Source organism: Lissotriton helveticus, chromosome 3_1 (assembly GCF_964261635.1).
Source record: "Lissotriton helveticus chromosome 3_1, aLisHel1.1, whole genome shotgun sequence".
Lineage (NCBI taxonomy): Eukaryota > Metazoa > Chordata > Amphibia > Caudata > Salamandridae > Lissotriton > Lissotriton helveticus.
The window spans coordinates 396,596,663-396,623,168 of NC_136061.1; the positions used below are offsets into that span (position 1 = coordinate 396,596,663).

Below are 26,506 nucleotides of genomic sequence, written 5' to 3' on the forward strand. Positions count from 1 at the left end.
ACTTGAGACCACTTAGAAATGGAGGCTGGGTCGTAATGGAAACCATTGTCTGTCTTGGCAAAAATGTTCAAACCAGCCCCTTATTGCAGGGGACCACAACTAGAGCGGGGTATGGACATGCTGTTGGGTCGTGACAGACCATTCTGCTCTGAACCTAACCCCATCACCTGCACCCCACCAGGAATATATCAAAGTGGCAGAATAGCAAGCCTGGGTTTGAAAGGTGGGGTGGAGTCTTAGCCCTCTCAGGTTCCATGCCTTCTCCTTGACCTTACAAATTCCAACTTTCACACGCTTATAGTGAGTGAGTCAGATAAAAACCATTTCAGTATGATTTAAATGTAACAATTCTAGGTGGAGTATAATGCTTATAAGAACTGTGGACAGTACTTGGTACTGTTTTAGAGAGTTGTGCTCCCTGACACTCACTTCATCAACTTCCATCTGGGTGGATCTCAGTTTCATTAAAATCAACGAGAATCTTCCCAACCCAATGTGCACCAAATACAAAAAACACACATTACATAGTCCTGGCTTTGCCATCCGTCACACCCAGCAATATTCCAAAGTCCGCAGTGCACCAGACACAACAATGCACAGTGATCCTGACTTGATCGGTAAGAAAGCCCAGAACTTTCCACAGTGCTAAGAAGCAATATTAATATCAGAAATGCGCTATTCGATTGCTGATAGCATTTGAATATTGTTTTTAGCTATACAATTGCACTTCTCTTGGGTTCAGCAGAGGATATGCTAAGCTGTGTCTGATTTTGAGGTAAACCCCGAATTTGAATCTTCTTATGGGGATCAGGGAACCAACCCACCACCCAGGACCCTTTTGCAGTTAAGTTCTGATTGGACCCTCCTTAAAGTCTTTTGGGGCTCCGATAGGACCTTCTTGGAACTTTCTTTTGGGAGGACAGAAAAAGGCTCCTTTGAGCGAGAGCTGCATTTGTGCGGTGAATAGGAACTGGTTGGGGTTTTATTTTTTAAGTTTCAAGATCTCGCCATGTAAACAGGACACAGTGCTTCCAGTCCTCGAGGAGAGGGTCTCCGTTCATTTCCACTAACAGAGTCGAAATAACTCAAATGGAAAGATTGACTTGTAAAATAACTCTCCAGGACTTGCCACGTGTTCTGCTGACCTGAGTCGGTTAGCAGCTCTCGCTGGATCAGCTCCCCCTAGGCGCTAGGCCTTGCTTTCAGACAAGACCGTTCTGAGGAGCCTGCAGCTCCGAGCTCAACTCCCCTTCGCCAAGCTCGGTGTGTACGAGTCCTAGCTGCTCGAGACGAGGCGCCCAGAGGCAGCACCTTCTTTCCGAGTACACATCAGAGAGAGAGAGCAAAATATACCCCTCCCTCCCCCCTCCGAAGCCTCCGCGCGCCTCTCACCTGTGTCCCAGGGATTGTGTCCTTCTCGGGCAGCAGACAGGGACTCCGAGGCACAGGACAGGCCCTGGGCACGACGCTGCACGGCGACCTCCCTCTGTCCAGGTGAGCGACGAGAGAGGGAAGGCACTTTACTCCTGTCAGTAAATATTGACCTGCACTACGTCCGGTTAAACATTGGATGTGATCGGGAACATGCTGCTCTGTCCACCCGCTGAATCTCACACCCGCCCCTCTTCCCTTCTCTTTTCCTGGTTTATCACCCCCGGCGTCAAACTCCTCATGAGCAGTGTCTGACACCTACGGAGTTTATCATGAACATTTACTGAAGAATCTGTCCAACCCACCCTACTCATTCCATTTATTTCAATGTGTCCCATTGCTTACCTGTAACTTCTGATGTTCATTGATTCACCAAACGTTTTGCAATCGCATGCTTTTCTCACATGTTCTCACAAAAAACACTCTAAAGTAAACTGGAGAACGTCCAGGTCTACTTCACAGGAAGTCACACAGTATTGGCCATTACTTCCCTGAAACAATTTAAAGAGACACAGCGTTCTGGATCTTCAGCAGCTGTGACTCTGCCCGAGATCAGTGGAAGACCATCACGCCCACCTAAGAGACCATCAACATAAACCACCAATGTGCCATACGGCTAGCGGACCACAAGCGTACCATGTGATGAGCATGCTGAAAATGATTCTTACTTGGAGATCACCAGTATGTCCTCAGATCAGCAGATCATCAAAACATTCTCAGTAGCAGACTAGTAAAGGGCTCTTGACTGGTCGGGCAGGAATATGCCAGCGGTCACCAATAAACTACCATTATGTCTGCTGACAAGCAGGCCCCTAATTTGTCCAGCAACGAGTAGATCATTACTGTGCTCTTTGCCAATTGGTGAGTACAGTGCTTATGACCAATAGACAATTAATGACCTGTTAGGAGACCAATATTAGGCTACCTGACTCCAGAGATCACTATATACCACCAGTGACCGGCAGACCACCAATCCCCCCCTTGCTAGCTGCACAATATGTTTGCTAAGTGGCAGATCACCATCACATTTCCTGAGTAGATTAACACCACTGTTATCCCCGACAGGCATCCTTTCAGAACATCATCATGTCACTTGACCTATGGACAAGCAACTACCCCTTGACCTGCAAAGAACCAACATGCAGCCAAAGCAGTAAACCATCAATATGATACCTGACCAGCGACAGACCAATGTGCTCCTTGACCAGGAGATCGCCAACTTGGCAGCTGATCACCACACTACCAAAAGCCACCTGATAGTCTGGCAACTCTTATACCAACTGACCCTCTGATCTGCTGAACACCAAGATGCCCCATAACCAAAATACCAATGTGCACCCTGACCTTTAGATTGCCAACGTACCACATGACTAGCTGGGCAGAGTCATTTTGGGGAGATTAACATCTTGGTTGGAGGGCAGGGGAATTCTTTCAAACGCTCAATATGGCTTTAGGGCTAAAAGAAGCACATTGGATCAGTGTCTAAACTTATACCTGATAACTACTAAATACACCCTAGTTAAAAAAGGAGCCTTATACATGGCTTTCATGGACCTCTCCTCAGCCTTTGACCTGGTTAACAGGTCAAGGCTGTGGGGGGTCCTCTTGGACATAGGTATTGAAAAATCTTTAGTTGGGTTTCTGGCTGACCTACATCAGGGGCTGGAGGCCTCAGTTAGAGTGACCAGGGACGGTAGATGCACCAAATCCTTCAGCTCCGAGAGAGGAGTGAGGCAAGGATGCATCCTTGCCCCTCTCCTCTTCACTTTGTACATAAACACCTTGGAGCCGGTACTTAACGCCCTGGGCACCGACGTCCCGCGTGCAGGAGAGACTAATATTCCGGTCCTCCTGTACGCGGACGATGCGGTTCTCCTGGCAAGAACTGGCGTTGCCCTGAATAAACTTTTGGCCTCTTTTGGGGATTTCATGACCTCTTTAGACCTAAAAGTAAACACACAAAAATCCCATGTTATGATCATGGGTCACAAAGGGAAAAGAAGGAAACCCATAACCCTGGTCTGCACAGGAAAGGAGGTTCAGAGGGTTCCCTCTTTCACCTACTTGGGCGTCCTATTTGACGACAAAGGCACGTGGTGTCCCCAGTATAAGGCCAAATCCAACGCTCTGAGTAGATCGGCAGGAGCCATCCTGAATTTTGCTAGAAAACTGGGTTCAAGACCGACGAGCGCGATTCTCAAAGTATATAATGCTAAGAGCATCGCAATCGCCAACTACGGGGCCTCAATTCGGGGATACATAGAGCCCGTCCTCATTCAAAGGGCAGAGAACAGGTTTTTAAGATCATTACTTTCTGTTCCCCAGTCCACCCCCACTTTCACTATTCACTCAGAACTGGGGGTTGGGTACGTCTCTGACGTCATAAAATCTGCCCCTGTTATTTTTTGGTTAAAAACCTGGCTAAATGAAGAGATTACTCTAAATCACAAAATTCTAGAAGATTGTTTAAATATGGATGGAGTACTTAAGATCCCATGGATGTTGTATGTGAAAAACATGTTAGCACAGGTGGGACGCATCGACCTTTTTAATTCCCCAGAGAGCATAAGGAAGGAGGATGTTAAAATAATCAAGGAATCACTGATTAACCTTTTTATCACAGAGCGAGAGGAAATTGAACTTAAGAAAATTACAGTGAGAAGGAATTTTACACTCAAAACTGTTCCAGGGGGGAGGAGCCAAGATGGCGAACGGGACGGTTGCGTAGGCTCCCGGCTCCGCGGATCTCCAGGCCCCGCACGGATATCCTGCACACAATCCTGTGACTACGCTGTGGGTTTATGCGTCTGAATGCGGCCTGATGTCGATCGTGTGCTCCCGAGATCTCTGCCAGCCCCACAGCCGGAGAAACGTGATCCGGAAAGTCGCGGCCCTGGTGACCCTGGAACCGGGACCTCGAGTGAGCTACGTGGCCGGGCGCTGAATTGACAACAGCGGTCACCCTTACCTGGGTGGAGTCGATCTGCCGGAGTGTAGTGGCTGTTGGCCTGAACTTCATTGTGCACGCTCCCTGGACTAATTGTGGTGCTCGGGGAGAGTCCCTGCTGTGACGGACTGCGGGCAAGCCTGAAAACAGTCGGCTTATCGAGGGTGGGCTACTCCAAAACGGGCTGCAAACCCGCCTGGTTTTCGCGGACCGCTCCAGAACTTCCCGTTGTCGCTTAGTCGGAGCGGGGATGGACACACTCAGAGACCGCTTTTCAGATTTTTCAGATGCCGGCTCATACTGTTACCGCGCATCAGAAGGTGGTCCGATTAGATTGCAATCGCCCATGGCTGGCTCCCATTCTCCTCTCACGTTGGGGACGCCCGATGGCTGCCTGGATGGGATGGAGTGTGTTGTCCCGACTATTGTGGTACAGCTAGGTGGGGAGTGTGCGACGTCAAGCGGAGTGTCGACACAGGAGATGGGAGCTACGCTATCATATGGTGATATTTTTGCCGCTCTGGGGGACTTTCGGTCTGCCTGGGAACATGGCTCCCTAGCGTTGGGGAGGAAGCTCGACGAGATTGTGCACACGTTGGAGACATCACGATCGGATGGGTCCCGGCTGATCGCAGTCCTGCCCCTCACTATCTCTACTGGTGGTGTTGTGGCCGCTGGGGTGTACGGAGGGGGGCTGGTGCCCCCGGATTCTGTCGTGACCCATGGGCAGCCTTCCGTGTGTGTGGATTATTCTGGCGGATCCTTTTCTGGACAACAGACGGCGGCTTGGTCTTTTGTACTGTCTCGACCACCTCAGGAAGTGTTTAATCGACGGCTGGCTCATGTATCTTCCCCCTCCTTTCTCGCCATTGCTTCCCTGCTGTGGAGTGCGAGTCCCGGGACTGTTGGTGGAGAGATGGCTGCGAGTTGTGACGGCTTTGTTGGTGGCTGGCGACGTCCATTTTGTCTTTGTCTGCTGATCTCCGGCCTTGCTTGGACGTTTTGTGCTATTACCTCTGATGCTGAGCGAATAAATGGACGATCTGTACCAGGGAGACCTGTAAGGACAGGCCAGGGTTAATGTGTTCTTCCAAATGATATCAATATGGCTGGGAGAGTATTCTGTGCCATGAAAATTTCCTGCAACCCTAAGGTGGCGGCGGCTCGAGAGAACTGGAAGTGAATCTAGCCCTGTGTCAACCCCAGCCGAGACGGATGTGGCTATCTTCGTGCGCCATTGTGACTTCTCCTACGTCTGTAGGATTACACCTTTGCCTCTTTTCGTGAGTGATCGAAACCGCTTTGCTGATTCATTGATGGTGGGCAGTGACTTGCTTTGACTTTTGGACTCTGTGGTCGCTTATCCTGTTTTCCCTCCTTTCGAATTGACGTTGACACTCTACTATTTTCGGTTATCTTTGTGGTGCTGGCGGTTCGGATTGACAGAGCCCGCGTGGAGAATCGCAATGAGCTATTTGTACTGTACGGGGTCTTCGTGATGGAACGTGAGGGTTTGGGCTGAACTTGATTGGACTTTTGATGCCATGTTTCTTTTGTCTTTGTTGGGTTGTATCTGTGGGAACGAGGGCCAGACGTGAATCTGAGTGTTTGATTGTTATTTGTCTGATGTGCTCGGGGCGGGATTTGTGGCCTCTGTGGTGCCGGGGGTCGGGCAGAATGGTCCTTTTACTGATTGCGGCTCCCCTACGGACTGTCCCTTGATTTGCTATAACTTGCTTAACACTACGGTACGGGGTGTCTGCTTCTGGCGGGGGGATGGGAGTCCGGGAGCTCGTATCGTCTTGTAATATTCTCCTCCTCCAACTTTTTCCCTTCCTTGGGGTGTAGTTTAGGGGGCGACAGACACGCTGCTAGTGGGGTTAGGTCGTAGCCATCTGCAGGGGTGTAGGGTGGGGGGTTGCGGGTTTTTTTAAAATTTTTCCTTTGTTATTTTCTATGACCATTCTATGTCCCTTTTCCCTTCTTCACAAGAGATGTGGCGTATTTTCCTGATTTTTTCCTAAACGTATCTGGGTGTCACATGTTTGCTTCGTATATCCTGTACTCCTGGTGGGCGGGTGCTGTTGAGGGGTGCTTGCGGTCATTGCTATCCAATTGTTTTGCTTCTGTTTTACGCTGTATTGCTCTTTCTGCTGCTTGTGACTGTACAGTATTTTGTCACTTCATCTGCCCGTCCACAGCTGTGCTGTATTTCGTTTAATGACACCCGATATGTATATTTTTCCTCTTGTGTTATAATAATAAACAGTTAAAAAAAAAAAAAAAACTGTTCCAGGCCCAGAACCTTACCTGGTATTTGTAAATAACTCATTCCACCGCTTTCTTTTAATTAGATTTTGTTTGAATTTAATTCACTTTTTATTGGGCACATACTATAGATGGGATACCCCTGATAACAACAAACCTTGTGATTGTGACAATTTTTCACCACAGGACACTTTACATTTTATCATGTTCTGTGAACATTATGATAAAATCAGGAGGAAATATCTTGTCCCCATCCTTAGAGAGGCCCGTTTCTCACAAGTGAGGCCTGCACTTCTATTCCTGCAACTTTTGCACAATGCACATGTCACTTTCCATGTTGCAAATTTTTTAGCAGCAGGAGTACGCATTAATAAGAAGCGCAGTAAAAGCAATAGTGGATTGATTATAAACGAAATTTCTTAAATGTAACCTCTATATGAATATAGATATATTGATGTCTCAAATGTTTTTAAATGTATTTTTTAATCTTTTTGATTGTATATATAAATTGTTTACGCACATGCCACTTTACATTACCTTGATGTTATGATCGATGAACTATTACGTATATATATTATGTAAATATTCTTCTAGTGATCATTTAATTTTCTGTATGTGTAATTCTGAAATGTATCCTGTGTCTTTTTATGATTTTTTTAAAATCGAATAAAAGTGATTGACTGACTGACTGACTAGCTGCGAGCAAAGCTGCTCCCAAGCAAACACACATACGCATAAAATATGACCAACTCTCACCCCTTTATGGGGTTGGAACTTCTATCCTCCAGTTTGGGTTGGCAAATATTTATTGGAGAGATCTCGATTCACACTATTCCATTATATATGATACCCCCATTTCTTTAATTCCTATACTTTTTTTAAAATATGTGTTTAATATACATCAGATTAAATAATTCATTTATTTCAATGGTTCCTTATTTATTGGGGATTGGATTACAAACATTATTGTCTTCAAAGAAACACATGCGACAAGTACAACCTTTCCATTGCACAATCTCTCATTCACAACCATTTCCAGTCTCATATGCCTCTTTTGAGAGCGCCACTTGCATGCAAAAGTGTTATGCGGTTAATATATTTCTCCACAGTTCAGTGTTTAGTCACGCCTTTCTCGAATGTTCTGATAACAGTTTTAGTTCAGAATGACTCCAAGCCAGCGGCCGTAGCTTGAGCCCGCAGAGAAGGTTCTGCCGCAAGTAAAGTCACTAGCCCAGGTCTGCTGTCGTCCTGCCACCTGACTCGAGAGACTGATGGACCCTGTGGTATCCAGTTAACTGTTTGTTTTATCCCCACAAGTTGGACTAACACTTTGTTTGTTCCTCAATAAAGTTGGGGAGGAATGTAGTATCTTGCGAGACACGTTCTAGTGTACCGCAGGAAGTTGTCATGCCAGCCACTCCCTCGAGGGCTGGGCACACTGCACCCTCACACCCATCCATCACGGGTGTCACGAGTGACTTGACCCCGCTAATAAAAGGGCCCGGGTTCATGTGCTCGAGGCCAGTTACAGTCCAGTACCACCCTGTGTCTGCGTCAGTTATTTGCCACCATGTGGGCCTGAAGCCCAACACTACACAGCCCTGCAGACACATTCGAATGAAAGAAACTATGCCACGTACTCTCATGGACTTCTTTACTTTTTCTTTTGTCCTGGCCGCCATTTTGCTGCAGCTCTCTCCGCTTTTCTCTGGACCCTGACCCGCCATCTTGTCCATTCCCTCGTCCTTTACCCTTTTCCCTCGTTTCCCCCTTGACGATCCTCAAATGTTTCTTCCCTTTTCTGATTTGCCTTTTCTCAATACCCTTGTATCCCTCCCCCCTCCCTTTGGGTCTTGACCTGAGAAAATCTACTATGTGTATATATGTATATAGAGACTAGCAGCCCGTCCCGACGTTGTCCGGGTATGAAATAGAATGTGTGTAATGTGTGTATTCAGATACGGTCATTCGCGTGTTCCCCCGCTTGAGGCCCAGCTGCAGCCCTGGTTGATGTTAGCAGGTGCGTGTCCCCCCGCTTGAGGCCCAGCTGCAGCCCTGGTTCATGTTAGCAGGCGCATGTAATTAGTGTAGTGATCCGCCGCCTGAGCCCGGCTACAGCCCTCCGCTTGAGGCCCTGCTGCAGCCCTGGTTCATGATAGCAGGCGCATGTAATTAGTGTAGTGATCCGCCGCCTGAGCAGGCGCGTGTAATTTGGTTTAATGTGATAGTTCAGTAACAGCGTGCATGAGAGGCAGCAGTAATTGTCCCCGCAAACACGCTCAGTCGCGTGTGCCCCTGCTTGAGGGCCAGCGGCGACCGTCTAACAATTAGAATTGTGTGAGTCTTGAATGATTGTTTCCCGCTGGTCTTATTTTTTTATGACCCACACCGACGCTCTTCGGCCCGAGTGCTTTTTAGACGCGCCCAGGCCAAGCCACACACTGCGTTCGGCCCTTTCAGACGCACCCAGGCCAAGGCACACACTGTATTTGGCACCCCCAGTATGTGTGAGACAAGGGCAGTCCCCCAAGGGAGTCTTGCGAATGGTTATTTACCACGCTTCGAGGTGAACGCCTTTGCGACGCCCCTAGCACACAGCCACAGCAGACGATCTGATTAATGTACGACCCAGATGGCATGAAGTGCGGAATGTAGCACACGCCCCCAGCGTTTGTCACGGCCCCAGCGTGCCCCTTGATGCAGCGCAATTGCGTAATTGGCGCTTCACATGGCATGAAGGGCGGACACACGCCCACAGCGCGGACACACGCCCACAGCGTTTGTCATGGCCCCAGCGTGTCACACCCCCAGCGTGCACCTTGATGCGACGCAATTACGACTCACATGGCATGAAGGGTGGAACTTACCACATGCCCCCAGCGTTTGTCACGCCCCCAGCACACGCCCACAGCAGAACGCAGACACGCCCACAAGGGACTACTTTGCTGGCACGGTTCTTTTACTTTTTAAATGTATATGGTGGCCGTCTGCATAGCCTATGTCCATCTGCTGCAACTGCCCTTTCCAATGCTGTATTGGGTGTTGTGATTGGTGCTGTGGTTACTGAGATTACCCACCTCAAAGGTTTGGGCTCTCTCTTTATAATATTAGTATGGATATATATATATATACTAGCAGCCCGCCCCGACGTTGTCCGGGGCAGAAGGGGGCTGGGGGCAGCACCGCTGCAGGAGACGTGCAGCAGAGCGGCCATCAGCGGGAGCAGCAGAGTGAACTTACCAGCTTCCGCGCCGCCGCTCCTCCCCACATGTCGGGTGTGTGTCCCTTGCTCCTTCCTGCGCTCCCACCAGCATCGCCGCTGCTCCCCGCGCTGGGCACTCGTTGTCCGGGGCAGAAGGGGGCTGGGGGCAGCACCGCTGCAGGAGACGTGCAGCAGAGCGGCCATCAGCGGGAGCAGCAGAGCGTACTTACCAGCTCCCGCGCCGCCGCTCCTCCCCGCATGTCGGGTGTGTGTCCCTTGCTCCTTCCTGCGCTCCCACCAGCATTGCCGCTCCTCCCCGCGCTGGGCACTCCAATGTTGTGTGTCGGTCCCGCACCACCGCTCCTCCCCGCATGTCGTGTTTTGTTCCCTTGCTCCTTCCTGCGCTCCGGTCCGGACAGCGAACGTCGCGTTGACGTGATGTCACGCCCACACGCCATTGCGCCTCTCGCAAGCGTTGTGACGCCGCCGAACGCCGTGTGCAATCACTGTATCCATACGCCCATACGGACTACTTTTCCCCTAACGTCCCCCCGCCCCCTAATGTATATGGTGTGGTTTTCTATAGCCTATGTCCATCTCCTGGACCTCCCCTTTCCAACGCTGTATTGGGTGTTGTGATTGGTGGTGTACTTTTCGAGTTTACCTGGCTCAAAGGACACAGTTCTCTCTTTATAATAGTAGTATAGATATTGATACCCCTCGGTTCCTTTTCGCCAGAATTTGCAGCGCTCTCTCGCCGGTTCGTAAATCCCCGAGGCAGAACCACGCCGCATTTAAATCCACAATCAATTCCCCCAGCTGGGAGAAAAACGGGACGAACTCGCGTTTGTCTTCACTTATGTGCTTTTTTATTTAATCCTCACAGCATGGAGTTCCTCAAGCAGGCAGGCACAAATCTACGCGTTTCGGGATAGCATATCCCTTGTTCACGATCAATTTGGCTCCTGGCTCTCAGTCTCAATATAGTGAGTCACATTATTACATCATTTCCTGTTTGATGTTATTTTAGCCCTCGGCCTTCTGGATGATGTCGTTTTTTGCAATTTTTTTAATAAATTTTTTAATCCGTCTGCATGGCCTATGTCCTTCTGCTGCAAATGCACTTTCCAACGCTGTATTGGGTGTTGTGATTGGTGCTGTGGTTACTGAGATTACCCGCCTCAAAGGTTTGGGCTCTCTCTTTATAATATTAGTATGGATAACTCTAATCACTAGTATATGCAGTAGACCTTTGTACTCTCTACCATTCCTATGTGACTCTTAGAGTATATCCATTTGTATCTCTTCCTTGAGTGACTTTACTATTTGTACATTTGCAATTTTTCTTTCTGTTTGTATCTCTTCCTTGTGTGTCTTTACATCTTGTACATTTGCAATTTTTTCTGCTTGTATCTTTCATGTAACGCATGTAATCCTAAATCCTTATGTTTTGCAACTGTTCTTATGTAAAGCGCTCTGACACCTTCGGGTAAAGTTTGCGCTATATAAAATCGCATTAAATAAATAAAAAAATAATAATAATAAAGGTCAATTAATCTTAAAGTCTCGTTCTTAGTTTTGGGAGTTTTATGCCTTTTGCGGGATAATTAAAAGTTACCTTGTATGCATAGTGCATGAAAGATGTCTTTTTTTCTTTTCCTTAGGATGTCACAGCAAGTTGGATTCCGGTTCCAGGCGAGATGAAGACCAGAAATCAAATCCAGATGAGGTGACGATGGGAACGAAGCGTGTCTTCTTGCTGGTTCTTTAAGGCAAAGCATGTGCTGTTACTTGAGCGCGTTTTAAATAGGGCCGCGTCCAAATGGCCGCCGAAATTTTCTGAAATCTCGCTGAACTTAACCAAATCTCACAGCATCTCCCCAGAAAGCGGTAAAAGTACAGCATGTCTGCTACAACTAACAGGTGACCCCAAAATGCAGTGGGAGCTTCAGAAAAAGCACCGGGGGTGGGGCGAGATATGTAATGTGATGGTGTTGTAGGGCTGAGATAAATTAACCCTGGTATCGTGAGCTGAGGGAAGTGTTACTGAACCATGTCATGGTGCTGTGGGGCTGAGATACATTACAAGAGATTTTTCATAACTATACCAGGAATGGCGATATGCTAATTATTTCTGTTCGTGACTTCTGCCTAACTGTCTTCATGGCTGCAGATGGGAAACATCCTTTACCACGCAACTTTTACCACGCAGTGCCTTTACAACGCAGGTTTTACAACGAAAACCATTACAACACATTGCACTGGGGGGCGCTCTAGGATAGGGAATAGTTTTAATTTACTATCCAACACCTTCCCTACTATCCACGGGGACTGGAGTTGGAATAGTAAATTAAACTATTCACTATCCAGCACCCACCAAAGCAATGCTTTGTAATGGCTTGCGTTGTAAAACGTGCGTTGTAACATCATGCGTGGTAAAAGCATGCGTTGTAACAATGTACATCCCTGCAGACTCCTACAGTACCTGGATCCCTGACAAGTACATAGTAGGTGCTTACTCTTCTAAGGGAATTTGAGTGTCTTGAGGGAGTGGACCTGCATGAGAAGTTGTGCATACGAATGAAGACTTATGTGCCAGGGACTTTCCCACCCATGTGTGCTTCATTGCTACTCGCAAAGTGATCAGTACAGGGTGAAGGCTGTGCATAGGAGGGCCTTCACCACCTAATGGGCTTTGGTGTACAGAGGAAGTGGACTCTCTGTGGAGGGGTTCTGTGCAGGGCTCAGTATGTTTGCAGTAGGTACTTTACTACCCATGAATGGTTCTTTGCCCATGAGAGGTTGGCTATCCATGAAGGGTTCTGTACAAGGCAGAGGTTGTATGTAATATAGGCTTGGCCACATAATGGGGTTTGAGGTTCTGGAGGGAGTGGGTGCCCAAAGAAGAGGTGTTCACTGGGTGCAGACCATGTGCAGCAGGGGCCTGCCCGTCTGTGTCTGGTTGATTGCCCACATGAAGTCAGCAATCCACAAATTGTTCGGTACAGGGTGAAGGTTGTACGCAGAAGGAGCCTGGTTCACCTAAGTGGCTTGTGTGTCTGAAGGGTCATTTATGCTTTATATGATTCTGTGCAATTTAGTAATTTCTTTCATATATGAAATGCTGTACTGGTTTATAGGGCAATTTGAAAAGCAGTGTGCTGGATGATGTCATCAATGATGTCATTGAACATGTCACATGTGATGTAATATGTGAGGTTATAAGCAGTGCATGGCAGGGGGAAAGTTGTAGTTAGGTCAGCAAACTATAACTGGTGTATTAAAAAAATTTTTAACAATAGTTTTTAGATTATTACAAGGCACTTTAGCCTTTTGTTGTTTTATTGAATGTCTAGATTTTTTTCCTGTAAAGTTAGACATTTTTACCATACCTAACTATGCCGTCACAATAACCGTTGTTTTAAAAAAAATAATGAAATACTGGGGTTTTTTGATTTACAAAACATAGGATCTTGAGGTTTTTGTTAATATAAAGTACGATTTTATTGCCATACATAACTATAATGTCACTTTAACCTTTATTGTTTGCATGAATTTCTATGGTTCTTTGATCATATTCACCCAGTAACCTCATTGACAATACCTTTTGACTGTTCAGTGTGTGGGGTTTACCATAGGGCCTGGCTTTAGGCCAGGTCCATGGTTCATACCACACAGGTGGCCAGACTCCCCCACTGTGCACTGCCTGACTGTTCGAGAACAGCACAGAATTCGCTGCACGGCTTGGCCTGTGTCCAGGCCCCAGGCCCCCACATCCACCCACGTGCAGCCAACTCCCTTGCCGTACAGGCCTACATATCTTTCAGATCCTTCAGTACCAAGGGACCAGTCCGGTCCTGTGGTACTGAATAGGTTGATAGGATAGGAAACAAGCATTGGCATAGCCAATAGGTCTCGCCTCTGGGACCTTATAAGTGTTTAGCAATGCAACACACTATCCTGAGTGCTGTACTGCCAGGGATTTAAGATCTATACAATTACTACACACTTCCCCGATAACTGGAGGCGGGCAGAGGTCAAACCCCTCCTCAAGAAGCCCACGGCTGACCTGACAGACCTGAAAAACTATCGGCCCATCTCTCTCCTCCCCTTCGCTGCCAAAGTCACAGAGAGACTCGAAAACACCCAGCTGACCGGCTTCATCGAAGAGAACTCCATCCTAGATGCCTCCCAGTCCAGATTCCGCGGCAACCACAGCAGTAAGACGGCCCCCCTCGCTGCCACCGATGACATCCCATGCTACTAGACCAGGGACACACTGCAGCCCTCATCCTACAAGACCTCTCTGCAGCTTTCGACCCTGTCTCACATCGCAGTCTCGCAGCCAGACTCCACGACGCTGGGATACAAGGAACCACCCTCTCCTGGATCCGATCTGTTCTCTCCGGCAGAACCCAGAGGATCAGACTCCCTCCATTCCTCTCCGAACCCACACAGATCAACTGCAGAGTTCCCCAAAGATCATCGCTCAGCCCCACGCCCTTCAACTCGGAGAAGACCAAGGTCCTCATCCTAGGACCCTCCACCTCTGCCTGGGACCACATAGAGCACATTCACTGGGTCTTGGTTAGCAGAGTCTCAATGCACAGTCAAAATACAGCAGCATCAGTCCAACAAAATGTCGGTGATCATGCAAACAGAGGCACTTTCCTACAGTAAATGTTTGATCTGGTCAAGAAAAGCTCTCAATATGTACATTCCAAGGTTTGGTCCACAGGCAAATTTACTCCAGTATTACTTACGTTTTTTTAATACCATATTATTTTGTATATGCACCTTGCATTTTAATTCTGCTTTTCTGCTTTACTAATACAACATTAACAACTTTGAACCTTCCTCTATGTATATTGTATGTTTGTTTTGGCATGTGTTTTAAAAAATGTTTTAATTGCTTTAAACTGTTGATCCCTTGGATCAAACATTCAAGCGGCTACACATTTTAGACTTAAAAAGCTTGCAAATATCAGCACCTAAATATATAAGCATCAAGATGTGGGCAATATCATATCTTAAATCTTTATTTTTAAATGTCCTCTGAAATGTAATGGCCACTCGTGTACCACTCATTTGGGACTAGTTGGAGAATTTGAACTCCTACGCCACTGCCTTTTGTCTAGTTGTCCATGGACGCTGGTCATGTTTCAGATAGATTTGCAATTCCTCCTTTATTGACTGTTTTTCCACAGCTGTTGTTTTTTTTAACAAAAATGAATTTAAGAAACAAAGGTGATATTTACATACCACTCAAACTTATAACACTAACAAAACTCCTTCCTTAGCATTATGGTGTGAGCTGCCGTCGCAGCCATCCTGTCCTACATCGATGAGCCTGTCAACCTGGCTACCATATTTCCTCGTCTGTAATTCACCACCAGACTGTTTTCTGAACGAGATCTCTTGACTATGGTGGATTGTAACAATAGTAGTTCATTTTGGAAATAAATTGTTTTCCTGTTTTATGGGTCTCGCAGTTGGACTTTACAGACCCACTTTTTGGGGGGTTTGGGATCAATCATTTGGTATTGAAATTGTGTATATAAATAAGTAAATCATTGTCAAAAAACAAATATTGACTAGTTATATACTCCGAATCCCTCTCTCTTTCCAAGCTTTGGTCACACTCACTGACACTATGCAAATTGAATGTGAGCCCAGGTAATGTGTAGGTACCTGGCTGTGCAATCATTTGCCCCTGGTTTCTGCCAAGTGGTGTAATCTGGGTCTGGTAATAAAGGCTCGGGTAACAAAATGACCTAGAACTGATTGCTATTCAGGGGGACGGACATCTTGCTCAAGAGGATCGCTTACATTGTTGAGTCAAGCTATACTCAGCACTTGCGGTTGCTCCATATGATGGTTATCTTTAAGCCTACCTGTCCTTCTGGGCGCTTTGATGTATCACATTATGAAATCTGCTGGCAACAAGCATCCTTCCTGGGAATCCGTCAGGCAGATGCAGCCTCCATTTGCTAAACTTAGTCTGGGAGAGCTGCAACAGGAATTTGAGCTTAGCACTTTTTTTGGACTTCCCCTGATGCATCTCCCTTCTTGTAGAGACTCTTCCAAAGTCTAATTCTGGCTTCTGCAATTGACTCCCGCTTCTGTTCAGTGACCCAGTTTGTTGAGAAGGGAATTATTATTGAAAAATATACTATATTGTAGAAGAAAGAAATCAAGTCATTACTACCCCTGTGCTTAAAGGGCACTGACTTCAGCTTTGTGCGCCCCTTTGGTTCACCAACCTGTGAAGTCGTTTTGGACATAGGGAGTACTAGACACAGAAATAAGTGACACTGTCTTTCTTGCTGCCATTTCATATATTAAAGAAGCAAGCTCCAGTGCATTCTGAGGCTTTAAGCCATCTGCACCAGTTGTTACCAGCAGCCCACCTCCTCCAGATTCCATAGTTTTAGAGCGCCCCTCTGGGAAGGAAGACTCCTGATAGACAGGTCTGATTCTCCAGTCACATCATGAACAGATTAGAACTTAATTTAGTGTAAGCTAAGGAAAACAAACGCCAACAGTTAGTGTTTTTTTAGTTACGGGTAGAGGCCCCGGAATGCTCTTCCATAAGAGCTTTTAAGTCATCAATCCATGTTTTTTTCTTTGTGTACAACTGAAAAGCTGTCTGTCTCATCTTGTGTCTAATTCTTCTCAGTATGACTGGTTTGTAAGTGCTTTTGCATGACGAATAGGAGAGAGCTAGTAAACTGCACCACTGTCCCTCAAAGTTAGCTCTGGCTCACTTATAGGTTGCTTGCCTGGATCAGGTGATTAGCATTCAACTTAAAACGCTCAACTTTAAAAGGAGGTGCAGGGTACTTATTGTAGCTCTGTTTAGGATAAAAAATAAACATATCACAACTTACTTGGAAGATATATTGGCATTTTGTGTTTTTCTATTCTACGTGTCCGGGGGTTGCCTCTAGGAGGTGTTTGCATTAATGGAGAACGCTTTGAGGCAGAACCTCTTTCATACTTCCTGTCAGTTGGCGTCTCTAGTTGGTCCACATACCTGATGCACCATTTATTAAGGAGGGGAGTGTAGGCCTAGATAAACCCTTCTACAGCACTGCAACGGTAAACATCGTTTACAACGATGTTTTCACAACGCGGTACCTTTACACCGCGGCTGTGACAACGCAAGTCGTTACCACGACTTGCGCTGGAGGGCGCTCAAGGTCTAAAAATAGTTAATTTACTATCCTAACACCTTCCCTAGGGTCCACGGGGACTGGTGTTAGAATAGTAAATTAAACTATTCGAAATCCGCGCCCCCCCAACGCAAGTCGTGGTAACGACTTGCGTTGTCACGGCCGCGTTGTAAAGGTATGCGTTGTGACGGTACGCGTTGTACCGTCATATATCCCACTGCAACACATGTCCAGGAGGACTGGATCTATGCCAGATCACTATGATAACCACTTAAAATTACATTTACAGGCAGAGATTCTGAATGGAATTGTGTTACTCAGTGGGTGTGTATCCCGAATATCTGGCATGTATGCTCCAGCCTATGTGTTTAAAATAAAAAGTTGTTTCTAGCAACTTGGTTGATATTGTTGATGCGCTTAGCCTGGATGTACATTTTTGAGGCATTAGGTGTGGTACAAAAACCCTTACTATTCCTTTCACAAAATGAGTGTTTTATATCTATGTTCCAGCTAACTGCAGTTTGCTGTGAGTGAACATGGCATCAAGGTTTGAAGTGTGTGCTTCTCGTGCTCGTACTGTGTGCATTTTTGTGATGGTAACAGCCTGATGTTCTGGACATAACGATGCTGGCTAAAAGCCCTCCCTACTTTTGGTAACCGTGTATGGCTTTTTTCTGTGTGTGTTTTTAAATTTCACTAAGAAATAATGGCAGCAGCGTGGCTGACATTTGCGAGTATTTAACAAATGCACACATGATTTACAGCCATGGCACAATAGAACTAAGTGGTGAGAGGTGTGAAGTAGTGCAATACTGCATTACGTGGCAGTGTTTGTGAAGAACTGCAAAACTGCAGGCTTTCGTCAACATTCTCTGCACAGACGCTCTTTAACCTACATTAGAACAAGTTGACAAGGGAGAGACAGGCAGAGACAGGCAGCGGAAGAGAAAGCGTGCACGGCCAAGCTAATTACAAATAGATGGCCCCTGCACGCCGCTGCTCGCTCCCGCAAGGTGGATGCCGCTATATGCACAAGTGTGTGGAAAAGAGCAGACCAATTTCTGAAGGTCATCTCCTAGGCAGCGCATGCGTGCTGCGCTAGGCTCGACCTAAAAAGCCCTCTTGCTGATCAGATCACTCCAGTTTTTTAATTTATGGTACTGCAGGAGTCCTGTGGCATTCCTGCGGACCCAACTGTCAATATATCACTAACTTTTGAATGTTAATTTCTCCAAACCCCTGAATGGATTCACACCAAATCACAAAAGGCACGCCTTCTGAGTAAAGATCTAGCCTTCTGCTAAATTTGTTGTAATTCTGTTTTGTCTTTTTTTCTAAAACGCTGTCTAAAATACGTACAGGCAATTGCATGGGGAAAGCACATTTTGGTATCCCTTATTTAGGGAGATGAGGTGGATTTACTTTTTTTTCAAAAATGTTAAGTAGTCAAAAGGTGCCAAAGTTATTAACAGAACAAAAATTCTCATCTTATGCAAAGTCTGACCTAACTACAACTACAACCACACAGTGTGTTATATAGGAATTTTTTATGTCCAAAAGGTATTTTTAACTGTCATGTGTCACTGCAGTGCATTTACACTGCAGCTGAGCCAGAGCATGATTTTGCTTCTGGCAGGCATATGTTTTGTCATGTATGTGGATGGTGTATATAGAAACTGTAGTCCATCTATGACATTTAGTTTTCCATGCTACAATTTTGGTACCAAATTATAGTGGACTTATAGGTACGTTAAATACGCTCAATACTCGAGAACCCAGGGGCTCTGTCAACAGACTGCCAGCTTCCCCCAGGCCTAAACATCTGATCTTTAATCCTGAATACCAATCGAGGGGGGCCCATGATATTCTAAACAGGGGCAATATCATTCTTCTTCTACAATCAATCCCGAACTTACAGTATATAAGATCAGCCGACATCCTGACTATTGAATTTGTAGAGCCAAGAAGAAAGCACGAATCAGAATCTACTCAGGTTTCATTTCTCTCTTCCAGATGGGTGGAAACGATCTTGGCCAACTCTACAGTCTCAGAAAGTTGGGGCATAACAATCGATTGAACAAGGGACAAAGGATATCCAACAGTGCTTCTATCCAAACACAACTCCCCGATCCAATCTATATTAAAATGCGCACATGGTCCCCAAGGCTCAAAAATATCTGCCATGTTCACCCGTATTATCTCTCAGAGGAAATGCCCAGCTGGAAATGAAAAACAACAATGGAGACATGACTCTAGAAAGACTGGGTCTAGTTACCCCAACTGGGGTTGGCTGCCATCCGCTCTTCAAGCAAGAAGTGTAGTATGGTTTAGGGCCTATTTTTGCATGCATGTTATTTCTGATAGATACATCTGCCGTGTGGATTCCTCACCTTGTGAATATCCCCTTGCGTCAGCAACATTCGGAAATTCTTTTTGTAGCTTCGCGCCGACGTGGATCCGGACGTCACAGAGGCACGGCATCGCACGCGACCCCGCTGACGTCACCGTCGCCTATAATAGGCCCACGCCGGCGTGATGACATCAGTTCCCTTTTTTTCGCGTCATCGACGCTAACGGTTTTCAGGGATCGTACTGTAGCTTACAGTAACTTTGTTACTATTTTCATACTATTGTGTCTATCTTTATACTCTTCGAAATGTCGTCGAAGAAGACTGGATTTAAAGCTTGCGGCGAATGTGGCAAGACTATGTCTATCACCGATCCTCACGAATGCTGTGTCTGGTGTTTAAGCTCCGACCATGATGTCGAGGACTGTCCTTGCTGCAAGAAGATGACTCCGAAGGCTTTAAGAGAGAGAGAGACGAAACTCCTCGTGGCAAAACTTAAAAATAAGAAAGTTAAGAAATCTTCGAAGTCTCAATCTCGTCGGTCGAGGTCGAGGTCTCGTTCGAGGTCACACTCGGAGTCGTCTTCAGCTCACGCTTCGAAGTCTTCGAGAAAGAAACACAAGAAGAGGAGCCATGAGTCACGTCATCTCTCTGGGAAGGACTCCAGCTCAAGACCGAAGTCCCAGGTCAAGCTTCTGAGTAAGGAAGTGGAGATTTCGGAGTCGGAACATGATGAGGCTTCACATCCGGATTCACCCAAATCTCAGAAACAGGTCCATTCTCCGATTCCATCCAATCCTTCTGGTCAGGAGGATGAAGGTGAGGAGCAAGGTGGTGAAGTCGAGGTTCCGGTACCTGCGGGTTCGTCGACCCCGGTTCCTAGACTCGATGAAGAGGTCGACGTCGTATCGACTCCGCCTCCTCAGGAACAACCAAGAGGTCCATATCCTGAATTTCCGACTCCAGGTCAGGATCCTTCTCAGTTCCTGAACGCCATGTTTGGTGTCTATTCCAGGGCAATGTTCCCGTCTGGTGCACCTGTTGGTCCCACGGGTCCTATGGCCTTTAACTTAGGTGTTCCCCAGGCTTACGCCCCTGCACCCTTCATGCCTTTTATGCCGGCTGTACCACCGCATTGGCATTTTCCGACACCACCGGTGTCGTCGACGCCGAAGCGCACTACGCCGGTTCCGTCGACGCCGATCCCATCGACGCCGATGCCTACGACTCCGAGGCAGGATTCTGCCCGACCTCGTATTGAAAGACCTCGTCCGACTTCGGGTTCAACGCCGGCTCCGACCCCGTCGGAGTCGATTCCGAATCCATTGGCTTCGGTTATGAAGGAAAGATCTCGGAGAAAGGCCCAGAGACTTCTGGAAGAAGAAAGATAGCGGTATTCAGATACTGAAGAAGGAGAGTTACAGGATTCTGAGGATCCTTTTGAAGACTTGTGTGAGGCCAGTGGGCTTGAACTATCGCCTGAATGGGAATTGGCTTCGGTGTCAAATGTTCCATCAAAGGATGTGGTGCCTTATCACACTGTCATTAAAAAAGCAGCGAGCTTATTGAATATTACTCTACCCACTGCTGATTATAAGCCTAATATTTTGACTGAGGTGCTTCATTCACCCTCATCTATTATTGAACCTATGTTACCCTTCAACGAGGCCTTGTCTGAGCCCATCTATGAGGTTTGGAAGAAACCTTTATCTGCTCCTGCAGTTTCTAGAACAGTGGCGAGGAGATATAGAGTTGCACCTGAGGACCCTGCATTTTTATCAACACATCCTCTACCTGAGAGTTTGGTGGTGCAGGCTGCCTGCTCAAAGAAATCTGCTGGTGCTTTTCCACAGGTTCCTGGAGATAAAGAATCCAGAAAGCAGGACCAAAGTGCCAAGAAGGTTTTCTCATCAGCCAGTATATCATTAAAGTCAACCAACGCTACGTGTCTGATGGGAAGGTATATCCATGCTTTGATGGATTCTGTCAAGCAGTTGATTCCGAAGATTCCTGAAGATGACAGGAAGGATTTTCAGGAAGTGGTATCGGACACTCAAGCAGCTGCGAGACAGGTCATTCAGAGTGGTCTGGACACTGCTGATTCAGTGGCGAGGGTCATGGGCTCCTCCGTGGCCACTAGGAGGGCTGCCTGGCTTAAATCATCAGAGTTCTCTGCAGACGTCCAGTCTGTTTTGATGGACTTGCCTTTTGATGGATCAGGGTTGTTTGGCAAGAAGGCTGATACTGCCTTGGAACGTTTTAAGGACAGTAGGGCCACTGCAAAATCTTTGGGTCTTCAGTCCAGGGGTACTACTGGAAGACGCTTCAGGGGGTTTGGAAGGTCTTCCTTTCGTTCTTACAGACCATCCCAGCAGCAGCCTCAGCAGCAGCAGAATACACTGTACAAGTCGTACAGGGGCAGACAAAGATCCCGCCCTAGAGGTCGTCAAGCTTCCTCCTCCTCCTCCTCCTCTCCTTCCCAACCCCCTGCCAACGCAGCAAAGCAGCCCTAGATCCGCCATTCCGGATCATGTGGGCCCAGTGGGGGGTCGGCTTACACATTTTCTACAAGATTGGGAATTAATAACATCGGATCTTTGGGTTCTCAATCTTGTAGAGAATGGGTATGCACTTCCTTTCCAGGAATTCCCTCCCAATTACCCTCCTTGCCAGGGTTATTGTTCGGAGGACCACCTGCTTCTCCTGCAGGAAGAAGTCCTGGCTCTGTTCCGAAAAGGTGCGATAGAGGTGGTTCCAGAGCAGGAAAGGGGTCAGGGGTGCTACTCCCGGTATTTCCTGATCCCCGAGAAAGATGGCAGGCTTCGGCCAATCCTGGACCTCAGGATCTTGAACCTTTACCTGAAACAGGAAAAGTTCAAGATGCTCACTCTTGCGCAGGTTCTTCAAGCGCTGTTAGAAGAAGACTGGATGGTGTCGATCGACTTGCAGGATGCGTATTTTCATATTCCCATCTTGAAGTCGCACAGAAAGTATCTCCGTTTTACGGTTGGGTCACAACACTACCAGTTTGTGGTCCTTCCGTTTGGTCTTACTACTGCGCCTCGAGTCTTCACCAAGGTGATGGCAGTGGTGGCAGCTCATCTCAGGAGAACGGGGGTACATGTGTTTCCGTATCTAGACGACTGGCTGATCAAAGCGTAGTCGCCGGAGAAGGTGCTCCATCATCTGCAAGAGACAACTCAGTTGTTGCACAGGTTGGGTTTTTCGATAAATGTACCCAAGTCTCACCTGGTGCCCTCACAGCGCAACCTGTTCATAGGTGCGGTACTGGACACTACTGTGTGTCGTGCATTCCCTCCTCCTCAAAGGATTCGCGACATACAGGAGATGATTCCTTTGTTTTACAATGGAGCGGTCGTTCCAGTCCTGAAGGTTCTTCCCCTGCTCGGTCTGATGGCTTCATGCATTCTGTTGGTCAACCATGCACGCTGGCATATGAGGGCGCTCCAGTGGTGTCTCCGCAGGCAGTGGTATCAGCACAACGGAGATCTCAGGGAGTCAGTGAAGATCTCCAGAGAAACTGCAGCGGATCTGTCTTGGTGGAGCGTGGAAGGCAATCTGTCTCAAGGGAAGCCTTTTCAGATTCCTCCATCGGTTGCCACAGTGATATCGGATGCGTCCACTCTCGGGTGGGGTGCTCATCTGGGGGACCTGGAGGTCAAAGGTCTTTGGTCTCCAGAGGAAAGGTTGCTTCACATCAACCTTCTAGAATTGCGGGCGATACGTCTGGCGCTCAAGGCCTTCCTCCCTTCCCTTCGCGGTCAGTCTGTTCAGGTCCTGACGGACAATACGACCGCGATGTGGTACATCAACAAGCAGGGAGGGGTAGGGTCGCAGTGTCTCTGCGGAGAGGCTCTGCGTCTCTGGTCCTGGGTTCAGGACCATCAGATTTGTCTGATGGCAAATCATCTGGCCGGGGTTCAGAACGTTCGTGCAGACAGTCTCAGTCGGCAGTTCTCTGCCGATCACGAGTGGAGGCTCCATCCAGAGGTAGTTCGCGACATCTTTCAGATGTGGGGGACTCCTCGGGTGGACCTGTTCGCCACTTACGAGAATGCTCACTGCCTGTCATTCTGAAGTCTCCAGTATCCGATACAAGGAGCCTTGGGGGACGCGTTTCAGTTGAGTTGGAACTCGCAACTCCTTTACGCGTTTCCTCCCATACCATTGATTCCTCGGGTTCTGAGGAAAATTCGCCAAGAGCGGGTCCAAGTCATATTGATCGCCCCGGATTGGCCAAGAAGGGTGTGGTATTCAGACCTTCTCCACCTCTCCTCTCACCCACCGCTCCGTCTCCCTCACAGGGCAGACCTCCTCTCTCAGATGGAGGGGCAGGTTCTACACCCCCACCTCCAGACCTTACACCTTCATGCCTGGAGATTGAACGGGGCAACCTGATTTCTTTTTCTCTCCCTCACGATGTGGTGGATGTCATTTTGTCAGCCAGGCGTGACTCCACTAAGTCCATCTATTCTTATAGGTGGTCTAAATTTGTTGCTTGGTGCAGGGAGAAGTCTATAGACCCTTTGAGGGCCCATTTATCTGATGTGCTCCAGTTTGCCCTTTCTCTGGCTCAGCAGGGGCTTGCTGTTGCCACGGTGAAGGGTTATCTTTCTGCGCTGTCGGCTTTTATCTGTTTGCCTGACCAGCCTTCTCTTTTGAAGTCTCCTATTGTTTTAAGGTTTTTGAAGGGCCTCACTAATAAGTTCCCTCCTACCCCTTTTATTGTGCCTCAGTGGGATTTGAATCTAGTTTTGACATTTTTAATGGGTGCTCCTTTTGAGCCTCTTCACAAATGTCACATGAGGCTTCTGACTTTCAAAACGGTTTTCCTCGTTGCAATAACCTCGGCAAGGAGGGTAAGTGAGATTCAAGCTCTTAGTTCCAAGCCCCCATTCCTGACCATTCATGCTGAACGAATGGTTCTTAGGACCAGGGCTGCTTTTCTGCCAAAGGTGGTGACTCCTTTCCACCTTAGTCAATCCATTACCCTTCCTACTTTTTATCCTCCCCCTCACCCTTCCAAGGAGGAGGAGAGATTACACCGTCTTGACCCCAAGAAGGCCGTGTCTTTTTACTTGGACAGGACTAAAGACTGTCGAGTGGACGACCAGCTCTTCATTGGTTTTGCTGGCTGCAAGAAAGGAAGAGCGGTCCATAAGAGGACTTTGTCGAGATGGATCGTCCTCTGCATTAAGATCTGCTACTCTTTGGCCGGTAAGGACCCACCAGAGGGTATAAGGGCTCATTCTACTAGAGCTAAGTCTTCGACCTCTGCATTGGCTAGAGGTGTGCCTGTAGAGGATATTTGTAGAGCGGCAACTTGGTCTTCCCTCCACACTTTCGCGAAGCATTACGGCTTGGATTCCGAAGTGAGGAGGGACGGTCTTTTTGCGCGCTCTGTCCTTCAGGATTTCCTGGTCTAGAAGAGTGGACACCCTCCTCCGGGAGTGGGGACTGCTGTGGGACTCTATTCACAAGGTGAGGAATCCACACGGCAGATGTATCTATCAGAAGAACAAGTTACTTACCTTCGGTAACGCTTTTTCTGGTAGATACTATATCTGCCTGTGGATTCCTCACTGACCCACCCGCCTCCCCGTTGTCCACTCTTCTATGCCAGAGGTTTATATAATGTATTATTTTATGGTCAAGGATTTGTTTATTTCAAATGTTTTATTGCATTTGCTTCACACTGTGTGTGTTACCTTGATTTCTATACTGCGTATACTGTGTATATGTCTACTGTCATCGGTCCGTCTGTGTGCCTCGAAGGCACGGAAAAAAGGGCGGAACTGATGTCATCACGCCGGCGTGGGCCTATTATAGGCGTCGGTGACGTCAGCGGGGTCGCGTGCGATGCCGTGCCTCTGTGACGTCCGGATCCACGTCGGCGCGAAGCTACAAAAAGAATTTCCGAATGTTGCTGACGCAAGGGGATATTCACAAGGTGAGGAATCCACAGGCAGATTTAGTATCTACCAGAAAAAGCGTTTCCGAAGGTAAGTAACTTGTTCGTTAGAATGGCTTATTAGAAGTTTAAACACCATTTTACCTTTTGCTGCTTTTGCACACAACACTGCACAGCTGTTTTTGTACGTTAGCCTTCACGAAGGTCTACACATGAGAAAAGGTTTGTTTTTCGACATCTCTAGACATACATCGTGCCCCTAGTCTGAACAGTGAGTGCTGAGCCGTCAAGGTTATCATAACATGTGAGCCTGTTTATCGGCATGTCCGTGTAACACATTCTAGACACAATATTTTGGAAGCTGTGAGCCAAGTAAGATTCTGCCGCCTTTATCATAGCACACATGCCATGATTTCACACACTTGGAAGATTCCTTTTCCAGGGATGCAGAGAGCCTTGCTGATCCAGATGTAATTTACTCCATCTGAGCGGAAAGGTAATGGGGTCCCCCAAACCAAGCCCAACAGACCTTCTTTAGTTTATAATACATAGTTCCGCTATAGGACCTGTTTTCACAAGGAATTAGTTACTTACCTGTACACTATAGTTCTCCAGTATTATCTTTCATAGATTCACATGCTTGTATCTTCCCCGTCGTCATGGTGGGAGTCTCACGGTAACAGAATGACCAAGCAGTATCATAGAGAAGAAAAACTGCATAGAAAATCCCCATAGGGGCTGTATTATTTGGTAACCAGACCATATCTTTGTTTGGACCAAAAGCCAGCCAATCAGCATTGCTGCCCTGCCCTCACACTCCCCAGCAGAAGCTTCCTGCCTCAGATTTCCGTCCCCGAGTGAGAGACATGGATAAATACCGAGAAACAGGATCTGCCTGAGAAACGGGGAGGTGGGCGGGCGCATGTGAATCTATGAAAGATAATACTGGAGAACTATAGTGTACAGGTAAGTAACTAATTCCTTCTCCAGTATTACATCTTTCATAGATTCACATGCTTGTATCAGAGTAGTAAGCAGTGCTCACCAAATTTGTAGCGTTTCCAGGACAGAACTAAAAAGGAAGCTCTGCCGTAAGACAAAGGTATAACAATACACATCAGTATATAAGAAATACGATAAATGCATGTTGACACATAAATCAAAGTATTGCATAGACAACAAATCATGCCATTATGTCATACC

The 26,506-nt window shown here is 47.2% G+C and overlaps 1 protein-coding gene across 2 annotated transcripts in view; it reads right to left on the bottom strand.

The window, feature by feature from the left end:
- Window positions 1–1,811, bottom strand: part of SERPINF2 (serpin family F member 2) — a 203,939-nt gene extending 202,128 nt beyond the window's left edge. The window contains exon 1 of one of the 2 annotated variants that reach the window (XM_078680150.1): window positions 1,777–1,811. In XM_078680150.1, coding sequence (XP_078536276.1) covers window positions 1,777–1,796 — 20 coding nt within the window. In that variant the 5' untranslated portion in view covers window positions 1,797–1,811. Of the gene's footprint in view, window positions 1–1,392; window positions 1,623–1,776 lie in introns of those variants that run through there. The other variant, XM_078680151.1, reaches the window with a different exon arrangement.
- Window positions 1,812–26,506: the final 24,695 nt, after the last annotated feature.